The 21,271-nt window shown below is 37.9% G+C and overlaps 1 protein-coding gene across 3 annotated transcripts; it reads right to left on the bottom strand.

Moving 5' to 3' along the window:
• Nucleotides 1-995: 995 nt before the first annotated feature.
• Nucleotides 996-19,363, bottom strand: LOC110789300 (transcriptional repressor ILP1). Of its 3 annotated transcripts, XM_021993948.2 has the most exons (8): nucleotides 19,199-19,336; nucleotides 18,818-18,868; nucleotides 17,318-18,481; nucleotides 16,299-16,466; nucleotides 6,001-6,677; nucleotides 5,545-5,827; nucleotides 5,157-5,446; nucleotides 996-1,474 (listed from the first exon to the last, which is right to left on the bottom strand). In XM_021993948.2, the coding sequence occupies exons 3-8, from the start codon at nucleotides 18,431-18,433 to the stop codon at nucleotides 1,282-1,284; spliced, it is 2,727 nt and encodes a 908-aa protein (XP_021849640.1). In that variant the 5' UTR covers nucleotides 18,434-18,481; nucleotides 18,818-18,868; nucleotides 19,199-19,336; the 3' UTR covers nucleotides 996-1,281. The 3 variants fall into 3 exon arrangements, with proteins under 3 accessions (XP_021849640.1, XP_021849639.1, XP_021849638.1); XM_021993947.2 differs by lacking the exon at nucleotides 18,818-18,868 and having other exon boundaries at nucleotides 17,318-18,477; nucleotides 19,199-19,363; XM_021993946.2 differs by lacking the exon at nucleotides 18,818-18,868 and having other exon boundaries at nucleotides 19,199-19,359.
• Between the last annotated feature and the right edge of the window lie 1,908 nt (nucleotides 19,364-21,271).

The raw sequence follows: 21,271 nt of genomic DNA, 5'->3' as shown, positions 1-21,271 counted from the left end.
TTACCATTAACACCTAACTTTTTCCACAAATTCTTATTTATAATGGGTGTACAATAAGTATTGTCTACCTAATTTGTTTTTTATCACATGAGCATTCATAATATTTACTTCATTTCTTAATGTTTGTGCCCAATCCAAATGGTGCAAGTGAAAAAAACGGAAGTATCTGTTAGACAAGGAATTTCAAAAATAAACGGTAATCTAGAACCCACTCTAGCTTAAAAGGAGAAGTATTCCTAGAAACTTGATTATGGAAGAAATATTAGAAGTTATACATACGGAGTAGTACTGTATTAAAATTTGAGAGCAATATGATTAGCTTAATGCAGCAGTGTACAACACATAGCATACAGTGCATAAAATGTATCCCTGTCACCAACAGGATAAAAGAAAAGGGACAAACTAAGGCAAACCCCAGCCTTCTCTTTGCGACTTGAACGTTAACAGTGAATAGTGTAGAACATGTTCAGAAAAGAAAAGGCAGAAAGTAGAAATATTTACTGACTCTTTGTTCCTAATAAACTAATGCAGAGGAAAGAAAAATTTAGCAAGCTGTACCTGAGCTCCTGCCAGCAGATCAGAGGAGCCTAACCTCCCACAAGAGAAGCACTGATGCAGATTAAACTGACAATTTCGATATGTGAACTGACGCATAGCCTGCACAATAACAAACTACATCAAATTTAACACAGGAAACAGAAGGGAAATTATTTAGAAAAAGTGAAAAACCATAGCAGATTATTGGAATGCATGAGAAAAGTGAAAACAGCAAATGAGCAGTACCTGAAGTTCATTTTCAGTAAAACCAAGAGAGAAACATCTGTAGTCCGCCTCTTCAGCAAATTCTCGAGTAGCATGGAAGGATCTCATGTAATTTCCTTCACAACTGCATTGAAGAAATAGAGTCTAATCTAATTACTTTTCATACAGGAAAAAATAATTTTTGTTCAACACATGTCGACATGTCGTAAGGTGTCAAGCTTCAATAATCAATATGATTGATAACTTCTCATGCTTCATTTCTCTGAAGGGAAATAACGTAAAAAGTGCCCTCACTTCTGCAGAACCTAAATAGCTTCACTGAGTCAGCTGTTTACACATTACAAACGTCTATTAAGACACTTTAAACAATGTAGAACTAAAGCTCTATTGTCTAGGCAAATTGTACTATTGTAACCCCATAAACTAGATAACCCTATCAAATATAGCGAGGGAGAAAATTATATACATAATGTTGAAATTCTGGAAGGGAGAAAAAAAGCTAGGCATAGAATTACAAAATTATAGAGCTTCCTTGAGATGAAAAGTTCTCAAGACTGCTCTGGCCTTGTCATACTCGTTCAGGTCAACTAGCATCTTCTTCAAACGACGGGCAAGGGCACTAGTTTCACTCTCAGGCTGTCCTGATGCATGCTTCTTCTCCAGTGTCTTTCCAAGCTTCAGTACATAATCCACCAGCGGCAACAACTTGTGACTGCATGACAATGATAATGTATGAGAAGACCAATATTTTGAAATCAAACAAATAAGACACAAGCACATAACCGTTCAAAAGTTCTTCAATGTACAACGATTACCCAAGAACTGACTGCACGGAACTAACATCTTAAATGTAGTTTCCTATCCATTTTTAAATCTTATCTTGTGATGATTACAATATTGGTCATTGGAGAAGAAAACTTGAGGCTTATATCAAGCATCACCCTATGTTTTGGTTTACCGCAAGTCCGCAAGTCTAAAACTACCCCAAGTCCTTAACTCACCACACCCCATCCTTTCACCCACAATCTCTTCTCCCACACCAGCACCCATGCCAATGGATCTCCCCAAACCCAACAGATCCTGCCCCACCCAACAGCTTCTTAGTCCCCGAACTGTCATTTCCACCCTCCTTACGAAATGAAAAAGGGAAGGGTACACCATTGAACACTAATAAGCAAAGAGAAGAGCAAAATAATTCATTATTGTACCCATGGCTGTCAGAAGAAATCACATTTTCTATAACTCCTCAGAGAGAGGACAGATGTGGCCTATAGGGTGGAAATACATGATTTGTCCAGCCCATGGGGCAGACGTACAACATCTAGATCCATCCCCCTGTCTGTTCAGTGTCACCCCTCAAAAGGATTGTAGAAAATGCTGCCAGCAACAGCACCAATGACATTTCAGGAAACTGAGGACTCATGTGGATTGCCAGAAAAGTGCAAAAGAAAGACAAGGTGAAGAGGAGCAGAGAGGAGATAGAATTTTATAGGATAATGGAATGGGGGAGTTTTGGGAAATGTGAAGGAAAAACCTTGTAACTCCAGGTGGTAAATAATTCCCTTTTGGTAAGCATTTGAGGATCTGCATAAGACTTATTGTCACTCATGCCCCGTAATTCTGACCGCAACTGAAAACCACAGATAGTGCCTCCTAAAGACATTATTTGTATCCAGGGCTTTGGGCACAACAAATCATAAAAAATATAGAAAAATATACTGAAAACAGAGAGCTCACAATGCTATCCAACAACCCCCTCATATAATATGTAGAAAAGTAACAATTCAACTAGTGCAATGCAGCAAATAAACAAATCCATGAGGAAAACAGTCAAACTTAGACAAACAAGCTAAAAGTGCTGAGAGAAAAACATCTGGCGTCAAAAAGGAATTGCAGCGGTTGTAATTTTGCATGGAGCATTTGGATGGAAAATAAGCAATTTCCTAACATTGCTTTCTAGATTATTTCCGTGTAATTTTGTTGGATTATATCAAATGGTTGACAAGGGAATGTCCCTTGTTAATTTAGGAAAAAAATGTTTTCAGATATGCCTAATCTTTGTACAGTGCTTTAAGCTGGAAAGTTCCAACACAGTTATGACTAGGCTTTGGACTTTAAGTTTCAGAATTATGGTTATTTTGATAGCATTCGTTCCAGGCGACTTAGAAATCTACTCCCTCCGCTATTTTATGTACCCAATTAATGTAGATTCTTGTTTCTAGGAGAAGTAGGTGGGTGTGAGAACAGGTAGGATACAGTAAGAAAGAGGTAGTAAAATGTTGGGTGGGTGTATGAAAAAGGTGGATAAAGTAAGAGAGAGATAGTTGAAAGTGTAAATATTTTGGGGAAAAGGGGTAAAATGGTAAAATGTGTCTTCGAAAAATAGAAAAGTAGAAGTGGGTAGAACACACCTTAATGGAAAGTGGGAACATAAAAAAAAAAAACAGAGGGAGTTTGTATTTTTCCGTTCCCACAGGATATATGATGGATCAACGTATAAGCTTGTAATCAGGCCACTTTTTACATTATTTTCAGAGTTTTTCATGACAAATAAAATTGGAGTTTTTTCCCTTGGATATTCTACTTTGGTAGTGTTTGGCCTAACTTCTATAAGTGTTCTCAAAATAATAAATAGAAACTAGGCCAAAAAAGGTGTTTTAAAAAAATTGAAACTAGGCCAAGCATAAAAAAGGTGTTTGTAAGAAATAGAAACACTTTCCCTAGAGATCCATTTTGGAGATTCTCGCGAACTGTTGGTCGGGAAACAGTTTTTCCCTTTTAATGAAACTTTTGTTGTACCATTGTCCATTAATATACCCTCATAAAGTCTGGTAAAGGCTTATGTTGTACCATTTTCCCTCCTGAACTTTAAAATAAAGGCTTTCATGTCCCATCTTAATACACCCCTCTCTCTCCTCATAAGGTCTGGTAACTTCATCTTCTCAAAGCCTCCACCCTTACTAGACATTTTCCCTTATCAAAAGGACGATAGATTCTTGCTGCCATGCTGGTAAATCAAATTGTTAGTGCTCAAAACGCATGAATCATGATTTGTTAAAATTTGTAGATTCAGTTACGTATTTTTCAACTAAATCATTATTGAGAAAATGAAACACATAATCCATTTTGATCTTGAATGTTATGCTGGCATTTTCATTTTTGAGGGAGTTTGAACAGAAAGATGGCTTTGTTTTGCTCCCAAATTGAATGCTCCTCGATTTTTTTTCTTCCAGATCTTTGGTAAAAAGAAATTAAAAAAAAATATTTGTTCACGTCTTTGATTTTTAAAAGAAATTTTGAAATAATCCATTTCAACCTTTTTTTAAAAAAAATATCCCAACACATTTTACGCTAGAAAAAAGGTTGCAGCAAAAATAATAGGCTAGAACTCTTCCTACAAAAGATATGGGCCAAACAATGCAAATTGTTTTTTCTTTAGAAGTACTTCTTTCTATTTCTCAAAAGTGTTTAGAAACCGTTTGTAGAGAACTACTTCTGAGAAACAGAAGTTGTTTTTCAGAAGCTTGGCCAAACAAACTCTTTGTTTCACGAGTGAAGCACGAAAAATAGACCTTGTGTCAAGCAAGTGAAGCCTAGATTAAATTAGCTAGGTGAGTAAAGCCTTATAAACAAATCCAAAACCCTAAACAATGTGTTATGTTAGCAATCATAGATGGAAATAGATGAGAATTTGGAGGGTAGGGTAGGGGAAGAAGAGGGGTTCACATTTTCCTTCCAAATTTTCCCAACAATGAAAATATTCGATTTACAATGGGAAGGAAGTTCATCCCCCTTATTTCCTTCCCTTTCCTCCTCCCATCCCATATCCAAACAAGAGAATGAATCTCTCTCCCTTCTTCTTTACTCCTCCAGTTTCCTTCATCCAATAATTTATTGATCCAAACAATAAGTAAGTAAATCTTAGGCTATTCTAATTAAAACCTTAGAAGTCTCACACTGAATTACTGAAAGAAGGTTGTTGAGTTGTTCCATTAACCGGTTCATCACCTACTCCCTGTCACCATAAGACATCACTTATAGTCATTGTCATCAGTTGACTTCTTTTCTTTTAATTCCGAAGTCATGATTATTCGGGAATATTCCTAACTTTTAGGACCCTCTCAAAAAGAAGACAAGAGTTATTTTCCTATATACAACATCCTATCAACACCGACCAAAACCATAGTAATAATACTTTTTGAGAAGGTCCCACCAAAACCTGGGATTACTAATATCAAATTTTCCTAAATAAGAACACATAAAAAAGGGATACAATTTTTAGTAGTAAAAGCCTTCATTTCCATCTTCAATAGATAGGATTAAGCAGGTAAGACAGTACATCCAAGCACACAAAATTCCAGACGTAACACAAGTGTTATGGCCCAAAAAATTACCTGCGTGCAGCTGTAACACTTGTACCAGACCAGACCCCGTTTAGTGAAGCAATTATTCTCTCAGTTCTTGTAATCGCATCATGAACATTGGGAATAAGGTTTTGAACATGAGGAAGTATTTTCCCACCCAAAAGTTCATCAAGAACAAGCTTCTCCAACACTGGCAAAGCAAGTATATCTTTCCACATGCAGATGTTCCTCATCAATCGAACTGCCACACCAAATCGATATGCTGCAACTCTTGCAGCATTTGGCACAGCTTTCATAGCAACAGCACTCCACGTAGGGACCTATAAAACATCAGAAGAAAGTAAAAACCTCATTTCACACTAACATACACACAGCACATTTATTAAGACGAAGGATTCTATGCAGATTTGCAAAATACCACAATATTGGCAACTGCATCAGCTAGCCGAGTACGAATTGCAGCGATCAGTTCCTTGAGGGGCTCACTTGAAGCCGGAACGTAGTTGATGATCAAGGTCGTTGCAGAAACTGCATTCTTTGACTCTCTACTACTGAGAAAATCCCAGCAGTGCGCTATGTCATGACGCAAAATGGGAAGTGCCACCTTCTCCACTAAACCAGGAACAAGATCAGCATCTGCATCATCAGGACTAAAGTCACTTCCATCTTCTGGAACACCGTAATCAAAGAGCAGGGAATGCCTGTAAGAATATGTTGAAACACCAATAAGAATCATGCAGAAATTTACGAGACAAAGCAGCTGGAGAAAATTAAAATCTTTATCAAGTGAGAAAGGGCTTAGCGTGAAAGTACAATAAATTTTCAAAACCCACCAATACAGCAATCAGCCAGTAACAAGTGGGTACTTACATACCATGTCATGTCAAAAAAGTCAACCTCTTCATGTAAAGGGTCCCACTTTAGAAGCTCTAATCTCACATAAGGAGAGAATAAAGATGGAATGCTCAATGATATATAAGCATCACGATAGCTCTCCAAGTACAATCTCTTCCACCTTTCAAATCTTTCTTTAACTGAAGAAAGTTCGGAATATTCCTCAGATGCGTCACTGAAGACTTCTGCAGCTGTCTGAAGCAACAAATCACGATTTGACTTATAAGCGTCACTCTCATTGTCACTGTCATCAGTACTAGATTCGCCCTCCATTCGGTAGGAGTTGTCATTTCCAACATACGACATTCTCTTTATATCTAAACGAGATCTCCTACGCTGTCGAGCATCAGACCTACGAGACATATCCAAACGCTTTTGCCGATTTTCATCTCTACCATATTCATCAAGCTTCTCAGGAAAGCATTTTTGTTGCTTGATGGTAGCAGCTGCAGCCTGAGCTGCACTAGTGGCGGCAGCAATAGTAGCAGAATTGCCACCACCTTTCCCTAAAACTGACATAGCTGCCTCTACAGCTGCTTGTACTTCTGCCATTTCCTCATCATTATCAGCAGCTCGTCTTTCAAAGATAGTCAAAGCACGTTTCTTGTGGAGTTGCTGCATATGTTCTTCGAGTTCCTCTATGTACGGAGCTTTATGCTGAAAAAATTGCAACAAAATCAGCTGCAATACATTGATATATAGGTTCACGATAGTAGAAAGTATGTTAATGCCAGAAAAGCAGGGAAAAGTGATAGAGAAGCAGTCAATACTTTGGTGATAAAAAAATAAAAATCAGAAAGTGAAAACATTGAGCACTGTTGACATACTTATTTGGCTTCAAAATCTAAAAAGTTAATCGTATGTTATATCAGAACCCCTAATTGGTTCCTACAATTAGCAACACGCCCCAAAAACATAAGCATAATCATCCAGACGTGGAACTATGGCATAGTCTTTTTGCTTTGTCCCAAAATTACTGGTTGAGTGAGGCGTGGTGTAAATTTACACTCCCTGAATGCAGGCTTCCTAAGACAGCTACACTGAGAAAACCAGGAAAATCCTCTCAATGATTTAGATCACCATATCAAGGAACCATTTCAACTAGGTTCCCTAAAGAAGGCTGCTTTATCCTTAGAAAAGGTGCCCCAGCCCTTAAAACAAACATGATAAGGTAAAAAAGTTCAGAGTCCAATCAGCAGCAGTCAAGGCATTGTCAGAAGGACCCAGAACTCACAAGCAAACCTTTCAACATATGCAACAAATCCAGGGTTCTACTTTGGTGAACTCTAGATATTCCTAATCATATTCAGGCCCAAATTAGATTTTTTCCCAGAATAGAGCAAATCCAAAGGCACTACTTCAGGGTTTAAAGGGTTTCTGTAGACTAATTATAAGATTCGAGGGTGCTAATTACAGCCGTCATACTTCAAAAAATACCAGATATTAGGGCCTAAGACAAAAGATTCTCGGACTACTTGTATAGAAGTCAAATTAAAAAAAATGAGAAAGTTTTCTTTTCCACCTCCTCACTTGTTCATTTCATGATTCAGCATCATATAAGTTTCAGGCACAAATTCATTGTCAGCTGAGAGGAGTTGGTAGCTGCTAGGCACATAAATCTAGGTGCAAGCAACGGCTAGCCTTTGCCAAACTTGCAATGGACATGGCGATATTATGTAGTGCCAAGGGGAAGAGACTTGGATGTTTGGAATCTTTCCAAGACACTCAACTTCCATAATCTTTTCAACCAAGCAACCCCCTCTCCTCCACACAGAAGTAAAAAGAAATCCCCCATCCTAACACCACAACACGCACACAAATGCACTAATTTACTTTTCTTCCCTTTTGGCCTTCTTGCAGGGCAAGGAACTGTCACAAACTAACTCTTGGAAGGAAATCCAGAATGTCAAAGCTTAGGCCACATAATGCACCAATGAAGGAAGATTGTCCAAAATAAAGCTTACAAAGAGAAGATCCCAACTGATAATGTACTTCATCATTAAGAGATGTTGCAGTTTGTGCCTTAGGGTGGTGTAATCTGTTAACCATCTTCTCTTTTTTCCTTGGGTTCTTTCACTTTGGCACTTATTCCAAGCCTTGTTTGGGCTAAACTGGGTCTGTATAAGATGTTGTGGTTGCCTGTAAATGAAGGACGAATAAAAGTTACCTTGCCGAAGTGCGGAAGATGACTGCTTTGGCAATTTCGAGATGCACATGGAAATTGTTGTGATTAGATGAACTAAATCCTAAAATGGAGGATTAACATTTTTGAGTTTGGAATTATGGTGCTAAGAAAGGAACTAATGTTGAAGGATTAAGAAAAAGAATTACAAGGACAAGTGATCTTTTAATTTGAGAAGGAGAAAGCAAATCTTTAGCCTAAATAAGGCTCAGTCAGCCACTAGCCCAACAAGGAAGAAAAAGGAAAGAATTGAGCTGAAACTTGTAGGCCCAGTCGTGCCGAACACAAAGGAGAAAGAGGAAAGCAAAACAGTTTGCTTCTCATCAACTGATGTGCCCGCATGAAGTATGGGCTGCGAGCCTGCGACCGCACAGGCCCAAACGCATTTCCTGCCAGCTCCTGCCTTTTTGTCGCCCGCACAGTCTGGCACGGGTTTCCTTTGTTTGGCTAAGTGGCCTTCTTTTTATCACTCATTCAATTCTTTGTACTATATAAACCAAATCAAACCGATTTCTGATTTTTGTGAGATTTCTGGTGAGAGAGTGAGAAACACATAAGTTAGAGAGAGAAAGTAGATCTAGATATAAACTTATCACCATTTCTACTTATAGTTCCTCCTCTAAAGTGAAGTGATTAACACAAGCAATTAATCCCCCTGCCCAAATGTGGATATAGCATTTTGAGTGAACCACTATAAATTTGGTGTCCTTTATTTAGATATTTATTGTTCTTCATTTATTGCCATTGAAAACCAGAAATAAAAATCCTTCGATCTCAAGTATTGATACGTCACTAATTCATAACAGAAAGAAAGTAATCAACGGTTATTTAAGGATTTATCTTCCACCTGCAAAGGTTTCGAGTTCCAAAATTTGAGGTTTTAAATAGCTGGAGTCAAGTTTTAGTTTTTGAGATTCACTTACCAATAACTTGAGGGCATGAGCCTTTTTGTCTTTGGCTCTCCTTTTTTAACATGAATGACACCTCCTGGTGTCTTTATAATTTAATTCCTTACCAAGAACAGCCCACTGATGATACGGTTATGGATGAAAGTGATAGTCTTATACTAGCAATTGGAACCAAAACTGATTTGGGTTCAATGGCTCATTTTGTGTGCATGGTGACTTGGATTGAGTGAGCTCGTTATATGGTCCTTATTATCAAGGTGGTACGTTAATCAAACTGGTCCGTTTAATCACATTGGTCCGCTTGTTTAAACAGATTGTACGCACTTATTAATTTTAATTGCTTTGGTTAAAGTCGGTTTAATAAAGGGATATTTGTTTAAATCCCCAATTTAAATTCAGTCATTACTTAGCTTTGATTATTGCTGTTTGTAAGGAGAGTTTTAAGCCTTTGTAACCTCCAATTTAGTGACTGAATTAGGAGGCTTTAGAGCTTGTAACTGCCAGTTTTAAAGGCTCTTAAATGGCTCTTAATTAGCCGTTTAAAGCTCTTGTAGCTGTTTGTTTTTGGCTATTTATAGTCAGCTTCTTGATTGGAATAAACAACCAACTGGATGATTAAAACACTTGTTTGTTACGTTTCGAATTATAGTTTATAATTCAGCCTTTTTCTTTGTTTTGGACGCGTTTCTATTCAAAGAACTGAATGTGAGTCAATAGGTCTTGTCTTGCATTCACGATCAACGAGTTAAAGGTCTAGCTTGTTAATCAACGAGTTTTTAAACTCGTATCATTAGTGGTATCAGAGCTGCTGTTCGTGTGATCCGCCCAAAAAAAAAAAAGAAAAAAAAAAAAAAAAAGAGCGGCTGTTCGTAATTCTTACATACTGAAATATGGATTTTGATGATCCTGACTTTCTACAACATCTCCAAGAAGCCTTGAAGAACATTAGAGATGGGGGGTATCGTAGGCCTCCTAGGCGTGATCTACGGGCTATGGATGAATTCAAGGTCACCGAACTTCCTGAATTTGTTGGTGGAACAGATCCGGAAGCCTATTTGGAGTGGGAGCGCAAAATAGAGAGAATGTTCGATTTCAAGGACATTGATGATGAGAAGCGTTGCAAATATGCCATATTGAAGCTAGGACGAGGGGCTTCATTGTGGTTCGAGGGACTGAAATCCAAGAGAATACGTGAAGGGAAGGAGAAAATTACCTCTTGGGAGTCTTTGAAACGTAAGCTACGTAAAAGGTATGTGTCAACGACTCATAGAATAACAACTTATCGTAAAATTGCCGAATTGAGGCAAGGAAGAATGAGTGTGGCTGAATATATTGATGAGTTTGAAAAGTTGTCCTTAATGGGAGAAATTGAGGAAATTGAGGAACAAAAACTGTCCAGATTTTTAAGGGGTCTAAATTATAATATTGCCAATACCGTAGACCTTTATCCATATTCTGATTTTGACACTCTTTGTGGACTTTGTTTAAAATTGGAAAATCAAGGGAAGGCAAAATATGGGGGAGGGTCTAGTATGGATGGTAAAGCCAAGTCTTGGGCTAAATCCGAGCCTAGCTTGAAACCAAACACATCACCTAGTACCGTAGGTTCAAGTAATTCTACGGCTGCCCCTAAACTATCTAACCCAACCAAAGAAACAAGTCTGTCCAAGGTGCGTTGTTTTAAGTGTCAAGGGTTTGGGCATTATCAAAATGCGTGTCCAAATAAACGAGTAGTGACCTTGAGAGAAGCTGTTGAATGTCGTGAGGAGTTGTTTGAAGAGGAAAAGAGGTTGGGGGACGTATTTGTGTTTGATGAGAGTGGTGATGAGGAGGAAGAGGAAGGGTATGAGGCTCCAATTTATGACACAAATCTGGTTCTTAGAGCGCTACAAACTCAAATTTCACCTACTGATCTAGACCAACGAGATCAGTTGTTTCATACTAAATGTCTAGTGAAAGATAAGTGGTGTAGTGTAATTGTTGATGGGGGGAGTTGTACCAATGCTGCTTCTAGTGAAATGGTGTCAAAATTAGGCTTAATCACTACTGCCCATCCTAGGCCATACGCACTCCATTAACTTGATGATGGTAATAGTGTAAAAGTGTCGAAGCAAGTAAGGGTTGGTTTGACTATGGGTTCGTATGTGGATGAAGTTCTTTGTGATGTTATTCCTATGGATGCTTGTCATATTTTGTTGGGTCGTCCTTGGCAGTTTGATAGGGACGTGATTCATAAAGGGAGAAGCAATGAGTATGAATTGAGAGACAAAGGCAAGAAAATTGTGCTAAAGCCTATGTCATCTCAAGCGGTTCGATCCATGAGTGTGAAACAAAAGAAAAGGCCGAATCTCACCATGTTGGCTAGTGAACGAGAAATTGAGCAAGCTCTTGATCATGGAGAGTTGGTGTATTTGCTCGTGGCTAAGGAGAGTCCAATTGAAGGCCAAAATTGGAAAGAAGGCAGTCCCATTGCCGAATTGCTGTTTGAGTTCAAGGATGTATTTCCGGATGAATTACCACCAGGTTTGCCCCCTATTCGTGGTATTGAACATCAAATTGATCTTATTCCAGGAACTTCTTTGCCTAATAAGGCTGCCTATCGTTGCAATCCGGAGGAAACAAAGGAATTACAAAAGCAAATTGATGAACTTGTGAATCGAGGCTATGTTAGAGAAAGCTTGAGTCCATGTGCTGTTCCGGTGTTGCTTGTGCCTAAGAAAGATGGAACATGGCGAATGTGTGTTGATAGTAGGGCTGTGAATAACATTACCATCAAGTATCGTTTTCCAATTCCGAGACTTGATGATATGTTAGATGAGCTCCATGGTTCGAAGTTGTTCTCAAAAATTGATTTGCGAAGTGGTTATCATCAGATTCGGATGCGTGAAGGAGATGAGTGGAAAACGGCTTTCAAGACAAAACATGGTTTGTATGAGTGGACCGTCATGCCATTTGGTCTCACTAATGCTCCTAGTACGTTTATGAGGCTAATGAACGAAGTGCTTAAATCATTTTTGGGCAGATTCGTTGTGGTATATCTTGATGACATCTTGGTGTATAGTAGGAACGAAGAGGAGCATCTAATTCATTTGAGGGATGTTTTTGAAACACTTAGAGCTCAAAGACTCTATGGGAAGCTAGAGAAGTGTTCATTCCTTGTTGACAATGTTGTATTCTTGGGCTATGTGGTTTCGAAAGATGGAGTGTCCGTGGATCAGTCCAAGATCGAGGCTATCAAATCGTGGCCTAATCCTAAAACTATAAGTGAGGTGCGTTCATTTCATGGTCTTGCTTCATTTTATAGATGTTTCATTCGTGATTTCAGTACTATTACTAGTCCTATCACTAGTTGCTTGAAGAAAGGTGCTTTTGTATGGGGAGAGGACGCTCAAAAGGCGTTTGATGTGATTAAAGAGCGTTTGTGTGCTGCTCCTATTTTGGCGCTGCCAGATTTCTCTCAACCTTTTGAGGTCGAGTGTGATGCTAGTGGAGTGGGGATTGGTGCTGTTTTGATCCAAGGTAAGCGTCCCATAGCTTATTTTTCGCAAAAGTTAGGGGGTGCTCGTTTGAATTATTGCACTTATGATAAAGAGTTCTATGCCATTGTTAGAGCTTTGGATCATTGGAGTCATTATTTGCGTTCTAGCCAATTTGTTTTGCATTCTGATCATGAATCTTTGAAGTATATTAATGGGCAACAAAAATTGAGCCCAAGGCATGCTAAATGGGTTGAGTTCTTGCAATCCTTTCATTTTTCTTCGAAATACAAAGATGGTAAAAGCAATGTGGTGGCTGATGCATTATCACGAAGGTACACTTTGCTTGCTACACTTGATGTTCGTTTGTTGGGGTTTGAGACCTTAAAAGATTATTATCATGATGATGGTGATTTTGGAGTTGCATTCGAGAAATGTGCAGTTGGTGCTTATGGGGAGTACATGTTGCAAGATGGGTTTCTTTTCAAAGGTAATCGCCTTTGTATTCCTAAGCATTCAATTCGTGAGTTACTAGTGCGTGAGGCTCATGGTGGAGGATTGGCTGGTCACTTTGGCATAGCCAAGACCTTGGAAATATTGAGAGAACATTTCTTTTGGCCTAAAATGTTAGGTGATGTAACGAACATTGTGAATAAATGTGTGACTTGTCATATGGCCAAGAGTTCTTTCAAACCCGGTTTATACTCACCTTTGCCGGTTCCAGTTCGCCCTTGGGAAGATGTATCCATGGATTTTATAGTGGCTTTGCCTCGTACTCAAAGAGGTAAGGATGCTATTATGGTCGTGGTGGATAGATTTTCAAAAATGGCTCACTTCGTTGCTTGTCACAAAACGGATGATGCTTGTAATGTGGCTGATTTGTATTATAAGGAGATTGTTCGTTTGCATGGAATTCCAAAGACTATTGTTTCTGATCGAGATTCCAAGTTCTTGAGTTACTTTTGGAATACATTGTGGAGAAAGGTGGGAACCAAGTTGTTGTTTAGCACTTCACATCACCCTCAAACTGATGGGCAAACAGAGGTGACAAATCGAACCTTGGGAACGCTATTGAGAGGGTTGGTAAGTAAAACGCAAAAGGATTGGGATGTCAAGCTTGCTCACGCTGAATTTGCTTATAATCGGTCTCCTACTTATGCTACTGGTCATTCTCCATTTGAGGTAGTATATGGGATTAATCCATACTTGCCCTTGGATTTAATTCCATTACCAAAAGATGAGTTGGTTCACAAGGATGCCGATGCTAAGTTAAAGTCTATGATGAAACTGCACCAACAAGTTCGTGAGCGAATTGAAGCTATTAATGCCTCTTATAAACAGAAATCAAATAAGAATCGCAAACCGAGGTTGTTTGAAGAAGGTGATTTGGTTTGGGTTCATTTAAGGAAAGAGCGTTTTCCAAACAAACGCAAGAACAAGCTTATGCCTAGGGCTGAAGGTCCTTACAAGGTGGTTGCACGTGTGAATGATAATGCTTACAAGATTGAGCTTCCGGGAGACTATGGTGTCCATGCTACTTTCAATGTAGGTGATCTTTCACCTTATCTTGATGATGATGGCCTTGCTGAATTGAGGTCAATTCCTTTTAAAGGGGGAGGGGATAATACGATTATGGATGAAAGTGATAGTCTTATGCTAGCAATTGGAACCAAAACTGATTTGAGTTCAATGGCTCATTTTGTGTGCATGGTGACTTGGATTGAGTGAGCTCGTTATATGGTCCTTATTATCAAGGTGGTACGTTAATCAAACTGGTCCGTTTAATCACATTGGTCCGCTTGTTTAAACAGATTGTACGCACTTATTAATTTTAATTGCTTTGGTTAAAGTCGGTTTAATAAAGGGATATTTGTTTAAATCCCCAATTTAAATTCAGTCATTACTTAGCTTTGATTATTGCTGTTTGTAAGGAGAGTTTTAAGCCTTTGTAACCTCCAATTTAGTGACTGAATTAGGAGGCTTTAGAGCTTGTAACTGCCAGTTTTAAAGGCTCTTAAATGGCTCTTAATTAGCCGTTTAAAGCTCTTGTAGCTGTTTGTTTTTGGCTATTTATAATCAGCTTCTTGATTGGAATAAACAACCAACTAGATGATTAAAACACTTGTTTGTTACATTTCGAATTATAGTTTATAATTCAGCCTTTTTCTTTGTTTTGGACGCGTTTCCTATTCAAAGAACTGATTGTGAGTCAATAGGTCTTGTCTTGCATTCACGATCAACGAGTTAAAGGTCTAGCTTGTTAATCAACTATCCTTGTTTATACAACGAGTTTTTAAACTCGTATCAACTGACCACTAAAACTAAAAAATCAAGCTATATCCAATCATGACATCACAAACAGGAAATTTTCCTAACAACATGATTCTAATGCTTATTGTCTTTTAATTTTAAAGATAGCCCAAGTACAAAATTACTGTTAAATATTGACATGTGTTTTTGGTTTTCCTTTTTTTTAATAGCAATAATATAGTTAGGACATAGAGATTTACCAGATTCAAAATTTCACTTCAGCTAGTGATTTCTTTTTTCTTTTTTAGTTCTCTTCTGAAAAACACTAAAATAGTGATTTTTTCAGTTCGGATTTACATATATATTTTTTTTTTACAGGATACGTACTAGCCGTAAATGCTAAGAAAATGATGATTTCATCACAAACTAACCCCAGTTGTAGAAAGCAGTCAATCACTACCATTATCTAATCACAAGATCTGATACTAAAATAAGCAGATCTCCGCCTCAACCGAGTGATCGACCTCCCCAGCTCCTTTTAAAGAATACTGCATTCAACCCATCAATTCTAAGCCCTATAACTATCACTGCCAAACCTATATGCGTTAATATCAGGTTCTACAGAAGTGTAACGCGTTTGGGTTTGTTTGAATCAATAATAAATCCTCGACCAAACCTAAACCATGTTGTTGAACACTATCCTAAATTCCTAATCCACACTATTTTCTAAGAGGTTACCTGATTTTAACCCATGAATTTATAGATACACAAGTCAACACATATAAAAAATTATTCCTTAGATTTTTTAAGCAAATTTCACATTAACTAATAGAGCATTTTATGGTTCATAAATAAATGGGATGAACAACCTAATACAAGTTGTTTCTGGGTTAGAAATAACACCCTAACCTGACCCATTTAACAAACTAGGTTATTCGTGTTAACCCAATCAATTAGATGGGTTAAAACCGGAGGGGTCAACTTTTACCAGCTTTTTACTATCAACTGAGATAGTGAGATTGCACATCATTGATACAAAAACCTTTTCCCAAAACCTATAAGACACCAGACACCTCAAATATGATGAAGATATACAATATAATGCCCCTTTCTTTATCATACGCCCAGAAAAGAAAAAAAGCATTCACAAATAATGACACTACTATTCAACTCGCCTCCTCAACCACCAAAAGCCTCAACACTAGTCTCCTCATCATCAATTGAAGCCACAATTTCTAAAAGTGAATGGAGTTAAGATACTCATTTTTGGAATGTCTAAGATTCATAAAGCACTTTCGATACAGTGGATTCCTTCAAGTACTTATTTGAGTTATAAAAAAAATCATCTTCCAAAGTGAAAGTACATATTTACAATTTCATAAGAATCACAAATTTGAAATTAAAAAAATATTCAGCAAATGTTAACACGAGGGATAAGATACTGAAAAATAAGAAACTATACCTGCAAAAAGTCACATATAACAGAAACAAAGTCACGGAGCCTTTGCATGAAAATATACTTCTCTCCAGCATCAGATGAAGACTTCTCAAGTACAGTGATATTCACCAATGATGCAGATAAACTTTCATCAACACGAGCCAATGAAGTCATCGTTTTTACATGAGTTTCCTGGAAACAAAGAAGGGGGCAGAAATCAAGAAAAATGTATGAGAACAAAAAAAGCCATCCCTTGTACAACATAGCGAAGAACAAAAAAAATTATAGTTCATAAGCATTAAAGGTGTGTGGAAACAGATACCAAATACCCCGGAAAAAATTAATAACAGCATGACGCCGCAAGTTGGCTCTTTAACACAAATAAGTTCTATTACAGGTTGACTGCAAATTAAAGATGGAAGGGACAGAACAGCCAAGCTTTACACTTATTATAAGATGGAAAAATTTCTTATCAAGCATAAGACTTGACCAAAAAAGCTGTAATCTGGATTAGCATATATTTGCACAAGGTCGTAATTTCCAACAGCCCTTATTACGAGGTATTATTTTATTTCTTTATCTGATGAAAATCAGGCCGGAAAGGATAGAACTAGTAAGCTAAGGGGGAACGGGGGAAAAAGCAGCAGAAGAAGCCCTAGCCCAAAGGCTAAATATTGAACAATCAAATCCAGCAAGAAACACGAGTAGCCACTAGCCAACCCACGCAAGTGACCCAACCATAGGGGAATACTCTCACTTTTCTAACTTCCCAAAAGATTTTAAACAATAATACAATCACCTATTCATTTGGGATGGGGTGATAATGATTGGGGTTATGGTTATAGTGCTATGGTTGATTACACACATTTAAGAACATATATACCTAACAACAAGTAGAAGAAAGAAAATACATTGTCAGTGTAATTTTATTTTGCCAATCCATTGTGAAGGTCCTAGATCTATCCCTGGAACTTCAACAATTATCTCAAGTCAACAAGTTACGCAAGAAAAATTGATAAATTTAGGCAAAAACAGACACATGCCTTAAGTCTCTTCAAGTTATCTTGAAAAGCTAGTTTGGCAATTTTAGCCTGCTGAGAAATGGACATTGTCCCAACGCCCTGTACACCACCAATTGCCCCTCCAATGCTGGGTGGCCCAGCAGGAGGAATACAGGCAACAGATGAATAAGACTCTGGTGTTGTGTACATATAACTTTGAGGTTGAGCAGATTGAGCTGATGATGCATTTCTGCTGACTGCAGTAGGTCCTTCATCCATTCTCTTGCCCAGACCTTTCCTAAACTGCTCCTCTTCCCATTTTCTCTCTTCCTCGTCTTCATCATCATCCATGGTTAACTGCCCAGCACGCACTGATCTTTCATCCACATCTTCAAATACACCCTTTTTGGGACCATCTACCTTCTCACCAAGCATAGCAATTCGAGTTTGAAATTCTGGTTCCTCGTCACTTAACCCCTCTGCTTCTCCATGATTGCTTCCAGCATCCAACGATATATAATCTGGTGCTGCAGCCCGTGATTGCCGAAGTTTCTCTCTCTTAGCCCGAATGGCATTAATTGTTGCTTGATCTAGGAGATCCATATCCTTCTCTCTCTTCAGGGTAGCAGTCTCTTCATCCTTTTCAGGGTTGTCTTCATTGAGCTCATCACCATCATTCCCAGTCTCCAGAACAGGTTTTACACGACCTTTCAAAACAATGACAGGCTCCAAGGAAGAACTAGGTTTTGTGTCTGATGCTGGCAGTCTTGTCCTAGAGCTAACAAGGGTTTTAGTGTTCTTTTGGAGCTCAAGGAGAGCTTCTTTTGTATATTGACCAGCTTGAGGTTGGACGTTAGAGGGAAGTGAACTAGAGGAAGACCCACGACGGTCCTTGAGAGATGTAATTTGATGAGAGGAACTGGACTTGGAGGGACGGGATGAAGAAGATTTTTGCGGACGAGAAAATGGTGTTTCATTTTCTTCATCTTCAGCAAAACTTAGAAGCTTTTGGTGGGTTTTCTTTGGTTTTTCTGATGATGTAGCTTTATTCAAAGATGGTTTCGTGGTAGTTTTAGATGGAACTCCACTACCATTAGTTTCATTATCTTCTTCATCATTACCAGCTCGACGACGGAAGTTTTTGGATCTAGAGCTCATTAGAAAGCAAGATATTGCTACTAAAGCCTGCTCAATTTGAGGGTCTAGCTGCCAAAATGGAGATCATTCTGTCAGCAACAATCAGTAAACAAGGCAAGAACAAAAGCATGGAAAAAGATCATTCATAAACAAAAAAAACTAGAGTGTTATTACAAGAACTCGTTAATCTAGAACATAACCCCAAAATTAACAAGGCCATGTTTAAAAACTAGAGGCATTACGCCGAAATAAGTTTATCAGCTCCTTATTTCGTGTTTTAAACCATAATTCATTAGTTATACCGTGAAAGCATTCTATATTTCTGACATTTCACTCTTAAAGATTCAGGGGTTCAAATTTGACCAAATACATTATCTTCTCATGAACAAAACCACCACTACCTACATTTTCTCAAGCTCAGGCCGGTCCCTGAGGCAGAGCAGGAGGGGCGCCGGCCTGTGCCCAAGGAGATTGTCAGAAAAATCGAATCATATCAAAAATGATTATACAAATTTCAAGTAGAATCATGAAATGGGTATAGAATAATTAGACAAAAACAACACCAAAATATACCAGCAGAAGTACTTTTAACAATTTGAAACCCACCATGTCAAAAAAAAATCGAATCAGTAATCCTAATCAATCTTATGAAAATCATATCAAAACAAAGTTAACAAAAAAATCCAACAGAATATATTTAACAATTTAGAAAATTACATCATTGAATCAATACAAAATACAAAAAAAAATAACAAAAATCGATACAAAATAGTTCTATAAAATTACCGAGAATAGCAGCAGCACATAAGGAGTGGTGGTTGGCAGAGCCGCCGCCGACTAGAGGTGGTGAATGGTGATGCTTGCTTTTCTTCGAGGGTTTTAACAGAAGAAGGGATACAGCACTGCGACTATGTGGTTTGGAGTTCGAACATAGACAAAAAACAAAAATAAAAATTTATTCAAGTGAAAAGAAGAGGCTCCTAAATTTTACTCCCTCCGTCCCGGAATACTTGAAACGCTTTCCTTATCGGGTCGTCCCGTATTACTTGAAACGCTTCTAAAAATAGAAACTTTACATAATATTTTATTATTTTCTCACCTTACCTAAGGGCCCACCAACAACTTACTACCCCAAATAAACATTAGAAAATTCATGACACCACATACCACTATCTATATTAAAAAAATACCTCACTACTAACTACCTTTCAATTAAATAAGAAGTCAATTATAATGAATTAAACTCTGTGTCGGACAAACGGTTTCAAGTATTCCGGGACGGAGGGAGTATTAAAAAAAAAATAGAAAAACATGCTGAGTGCAAATAAAACCTACAAAGTGACCAAGTGTGGCAATATTACACCTTAAAATCTTACTCCCTCCGTCCCGAAATACTCGCACCATTTTAACATTTTGCATTAATCAGATCATGTCCAAATCATAATCGATTTATACGGATCAAAACCGATATGTTCAAATCAGAACTGATCAATACAATTCATATCCAGAATAGAACCGATATATGCAGATCATGTCTAAATCAAAACCGATCTACATCACAATATTAGCCAAACATACATCACAATTCAGCTTCACAACATTAGAGGGAGTTGAGGTGTGCCATACCTAATACTCTAATAGTCTAATACTTCGTAGTTCGTACCTTAGTTAGAGCTTGGTACTTTTTCCTACGATCGAGTCATCCCGTATATACGAGCAGCATACTTGTTGAAGTCCTCTGCAAGCCTATGGCCTAAGCACCCTATCCGCAATGATGGCATGAGGAGCTAAAGTCCTTGCCATTAAACACTTTGTCGTACCATATAGCCATATAGCCATATAGGCCATATATAGCAAAGCTAGTGACACCAAGCTGCTTCTTCTTGCTTCCCATTTGTCCTATTTTTAATTGATTAACTATTTCATTCACTAATAAAAATTATGTCATTGGAAAATATTAGACCTGATCATCTTATACCCGGCCCGAAAAATGACGGGCTAAGGGGCATTCTTTTAGGCCAATTTTCCTAGACCGGACTTATCAAAATTTTAGTTATAGAATTCGTCTGGTCAGAAAATCTTGCTATTTTTGGCTCGAAATTAATAGAGAAGATGAGGATTTTGATATGAGTGCATGTACATATCACATATGGAGATTTGCGCGATTTTGCATAGTTTTGGACTCGGTTTTACGGGTCGGAGCCCGGGTGCTCGGTTTTGTGGGTCGGCGCCCGAATTTGGATTTCTTAATGTCATTTTGACTGGAAATAAGCTTCAGAGACCAATTGTGGTACCCGTTTTGAGAGCTCGTGTTTGAATTTTGAAATTAAATTTTGTACCAAGTTCCGGGATGAGAACGGACTTGGGGATTGGATTCTCTTTAAGTAGGAAAATTTCTATGTACATATAAAACTTTAATTATAAGGCAAGTTTTCTCAAAACTTGGGACAAATCGGAAAATCATGAACAAAGTTTACAAACATATATTAATTTTAATCATAATGACACATACTCCATCTGCCAAATAAGTGTCGCTCTGACTTAGGAAATGTGCTGACGAGTCTGACTAGTGAGTAATTAGCCACCCCTATGATTACGAGTCTGACTAGCGAGTAATTAGATAACCATTATCGTATGACTCATAATGAGCAACACAACCAACATGAACTTATAGTTGGCAACAAATGTAAAAAGGATAAGAAGAAAAAAAAAGTACCAAAAGGTCTTGCGCGCATAAGGTGTACAATAAACTTATTATACACCAAGATAACTTTTATCCATTTTTTGGTAACTTTAATCTAGTTTTGAGTAACTTTTATATTAGTAAAAAAAAGATAGAAATGGTTAGATGATTAATGT

The sequence above is a fragment of the Spinacia oleracea genome, chromosome 4, assembly GCF_020520425.1.
Source record: "Spinacia oleracea cultivar Varoflay chromosome 4, BTI_SOV_V1, whole genome shotgun sequence".
Classification (NCBI taxonomy): Eukaryota; Viridiplantae; Streptophyta; class Magnoliopsida; order Caryophyllales; family Amaranthaceae; genus Spinacia; species Spinacia oleracea.
The sequence above is the reverse complement of the archived record's forward strand: the minus strand, read 5'-3'. Positions and strand labels throughout refer to the sequence as shown.

What these genes read in the sequence shown, in the direction of transcription:
- LOC110789300 (XM_021993947.2), bottom strand. Translation starts at nt 18,433, where the DNA reads ATGAGCTCTAGATCCAAAAACTTCCGTCGTCGAGCTGGTAATGATGAA. An exon ending in ATAACTTGAAGAGACTTAAG is followed by an intron (nt 16,467 to 17,317) that starts GCATGTGTCTGT and finishes CTTTGTTTCCAG; the next exon opens with GAAACTCATGTAAAAACGAT. An exon ending in ATGCAGTTGCCAATATTGTG is followed by an intron (nt 5,447 to 5,544) that starts GTATTTTGCAAA and finishes GATGTTTTATAG; the next exon opens with GTCCCTACGTGGAGTGCTGT.